Source organism: Rhincodon typus, chromosome 39 (assembly GCF_021869965.1).
Source record: "Rhincodon typus isolate 14 chromosome 39, sRhiTyp1.1, whole genome shotgun sequence".
Classification (NCBI taxonomy): domain Eukaryota; kingdom Metazoa; phylum Chordata; class Chondrichthyes; order Orectolobiformes; family Rhincodontidae; genus Rhincodon; species Rhincodon typus.
This window is the reverse complement of record NC_063370.1, coordinates 12,877,024-12,880,760: the sequence shown is the minus strand read 5'-3', so window position 1 is coordinate 12,880,760 and position 3,737 is coordinate 12,877,024. Positions and strand designations below refer to the sequence as shown.

The 3,737-nt window shown below is 46.7% G+C and overlaps 1 protein-coding gene across 1 annotated transcript in view; it reads right to left on the bottom strand.

Moving 5' to 3' along the window:
- Window positions 1-1,574: 1,574 nt before the first annotated feature.
- LOC109921143 (protein FAM98A-like) overlaps window positions 1,575-3,737 on the bottom strand; it is a 24,686-nt gene continuing 22,523 nt past the window's right edge. Inside the window, exon 8 of the mRNA XM_048618315.1 lies at window positions 1,575-2,932. Coding sequence (XP_048474272.1) covers window positions 2,789-2,932 — 144 coding nt within the window. The 3' untranslated portion in view covers window positions 1,575-2,788. The remainder of the gene's footprint in view (window positions 2,933-3,737) is intronic.

The following is a 3,737-nucleotide window of genomic DNA, read 5'->3' as shown; positions in this document are numbered from 1 at the left end:
GCCAAGCAGCATCATAGGAGCAGTAAGGCTCCTGATGAAGGGTCTAGGCCCGAAACGTCAGCCTTACTGCTCCTATGATGCTGCTTGGCCTGCTGCGTTCATCCAGCTCTGCACCTTGATGTCAATGATTTTATGGTGATCAGTAGATTCTTAATTTCAGACTTTTTTCTGTTGAATTCCAGTTCCACTATCTGCCATGGTGGGCTTCGAACCTGGGTCCCCAGGAGACAATGGATTAATAGTCTAGCGATACCACTAGGCCATCGCCTACCCTGTAGTACCCCGAGTGTATGTACACGTGTGACAATGTGTACGAATAAGGTTACGTGAGTCGGAATGTACGTGAGAGAGTGTACGTATGTGACTATACGTGTGTATGAGAATGTGCATGTGAGTGCATATGTGAGTGAGTGTGTGTGTATGTGTGTTTGCATGTGTATAAATGTGGGAGCGGGTATGTGTATGAGCATTTACGTGTGTGTATACGTGTAAGTAAGTACAGATGTACATGAGGAAAGTATGTATGTGAGAATGTAGGTGTGTGTACGTGCATGTGTACCTGTGTGACAGCGTGCAGGTGTGAGCGTGTACATACGTGGTTGTGTACGTGTGCGCATGCACACATCAGTGTACGTGTGAATATATGTGATAGCATGTGAGAGCGTGTGTGTGTCTATGGGTCTGAAAGTGTATGTGAGCATGTACGTATGTTTTTGAGAGCACGTGTTTGTGAGACTGTGCACATGAGTACGTGTGTGCACGTACATGTGTGTGTGGGCATTTGAGAGACTGTGTGACAGTGCACTTGAGAGAACACGAGAGAGCAAGCACATGCCTGAGACAGCAAGCGTTCGCATGAGAGTTAACGTGAGTGTATGTGCGCAAGTGTACACGTGCCCGTATGTACGTGTGTAGATGTGTCAGGCTGTATATGTGAGGGTGTACGTGTGAATGTGTACATGTGACAGTGTATACACGTGTGTATGTATGAGTGTACATGTATATGTGCGTGAGTTTGTGTGTATGAGAGAGCGTGAGAGAGAGAGCATGTACTTGTGTGAGAATACACGTGTGTGTACACGCATGGGTGTGCGCTTGGGCTAATGAATGAAATTACTGTTGATAGAGGGTTTAAAAAAAGTAAAAAATGCAGGAATATTTGGAAGACTGGAGAACTGTCCAAAGGTATTCTAGACAAAGCAGACCAGTACGTCTCAGTAGATCAGCTTTTGTTCTTTTTTTAAAACAAAAACAGTACCACCAGTAAAATTAGACCAGTTCATTCCAGATTATTATTGAATTCAAATGTCATCGTATATCTCAAGGGTTGAGTGTCTTTGGAATTCTCTTCCCCATCCTCAGTGTTTGCAAAATCATTAAATATTTTGAAGTCAGATGAGTGAGTGGGTGAAAAATTACCAGGGATATGCAGGGAAGTAGAGTCGAGGCTAAAATCAGATCAACCACGATCTTATTGAATGGGAGAGCACGCTCAAGGGGCTGAATGACCTACTTTGTTTCTTGTTCATAAGCCCACGTGAAAACCTTTCAGGAAAACATCCTACAGTCAGAGCAAGAGAATAATTTGGTTTTAATCGTTTTTGAAAAGACAACTGATCCAGCATCCAAATTCAAAGGCACACCAGCTTGTGGAGAGCAGATGAAAATGCGAGGAAAGCAAATATTAATTCAAAATTCTTACAGAAACTTTGCAAACGCTGCCCTCTGCAGTGAGGTGCCAGGAAAGGCACCAGCTGAACTGAAACCACAGCATGGGTACCATGACATTCACTGGTACCCAGGCACGCAGTTGCCCAAGGGGGGGTTGGGGGAACACCCGTTCTTTCTCTGGGTATGACCAGAACCCTTTCTCCCTGCGCCAATTCCCTTCTCTGCCAACAAATGTAGTGGTTATAAGAATGAAAAGAAAAAGACCCATAGGTCATAAAATTCCAGACACTTCCAACAACGGATTGCCAAAATACAAAGCAATAATCACTCAGTAATTAGGAAAGGAAAAAAAAAGTCAGTGCTTTTTCTGCACGCAGTACATATTGTTATTCCCTTTGAGATTTGGCATTCTTGCAATTGTCCTGATGAGTGCAACATGAAAAGATCCCACATTTTCTCAGCAATGTGGAGGATTTAAAGGAAACTATTTCCGCAAGTATACAAAGAAAGGAGGATCTGTGACAAAGGCCCAACAGGCGACACAGAAAGGTACTGAACAAACAAACACAGTATTACCCAGGCCTGGGTAAAATCCCTGCACTCCATCAGAATGTGTGTCGAAATGGGTGGCTCCAAGTGTGATCAGGTGATGCAGTATTCGGAGCTCGCTCTACGCCGCCTTTCAAACCGTTTCAAAGCACTCGATGGTCACTTACACTTGGTAAGGGTTTGGGATTTCTCTCACCCACAGTGAGCCTGGTGCAGAGATGTTTTAACAATACAGAATGGATTCACTCATCTCCTCCACACACTCAGCCCCCACCTCCCACTATCAGGGGGTCTCAAACCCTCAGCACATATTTAATTGCTTTATTGTGGTACCCATCATTATGGTGGCTTAATCTTAGGCTACCCTAACCTTTCATCAGTCTAGAACACACACACTCACTCTCACTCTCGCACACAGACACAGACTCTCTCTCTCTCTCACCCCAGTCTGGGAGCTCCAAGTCCTAACCTTACACAGCCACTTCAATATTTTCACGTCCAGCCCCATGGGAAGTGACTCCCTCCATTGTTCTTCAGAGGGTGAAGAGGACAAGCTCCCGGTTTAGCTTCATTTGTGCTTCCGCCCTTTGCCTCTCCATTTCTGTCTCCGCCCACCAGCGCTGCCGGCTCTCCGTCGGTCCTCCCAGGTGGGCATTGGTGGCTCAATCTCACCAGGTCTCCCTCCCCGATCTGGTACAGGCCCCATCAGTACCTGGGCGATAAAATGCAACCCAGAGAGAAATGTCAATGCCCCCCCCAAAACTCCAGCTGGACTAGAGGGTCAGATAAAACATGACCCCAGTTACAAAACGGGCATTGGCACCTTGCCAGCCTTGCCCCGCTCCTGGTCATTTGTCAGTATCTCTGCCCCACACCACAACCTACTGTGCCAATAGAGGCACACCGAGCGCCCAGTTAGTCATCTCCTCCCACCCGCCCTGCTGTTAGCCACATACAAGACCATAAGTATTTAGAGCAGAAATAGGCCATTCAGCCCATCGGGTCCACTCTGTCATTCAATGTGATAATGTCAGAGCTGCTCATCCTCAACTCCACTTTGCTGCCTTTTCCCTTGATTCCCCTCCTGATATAAAATCTCTCTCTCTCTCGCTCTCTCAGCCTTGAATATTCTTCACAGCCCAGCCTCGACAGCCCTCTCAGGTAAAGAATATTCCTCCCCCACCCACTCCCTGCTGATATCCAGCCCCCAGTCCGAGCTGATATCTACCTCTGACCCCATTCCCTGCTGATTTCACCTCCACACCCCCCCGAATTCCCTGCTGATATCCATCTACCTTCCCCATTGCCTGCTGATATCCATCTACCTTTCCCATTCCCTGCTGATATCCATCTACCTTCCCTGAATTCCCTGCTGATATCCATCTACCTTCCCCATTTCCTGCTAATATCCATCTACCTTCCCCGAATTCCCTGCTGGTATCCATTTACCTTCCCCGAATTCCCTGCTGGTATCCATCTACCTTCCCTATTCCCTGCTGATATCCATCTAACCTTCC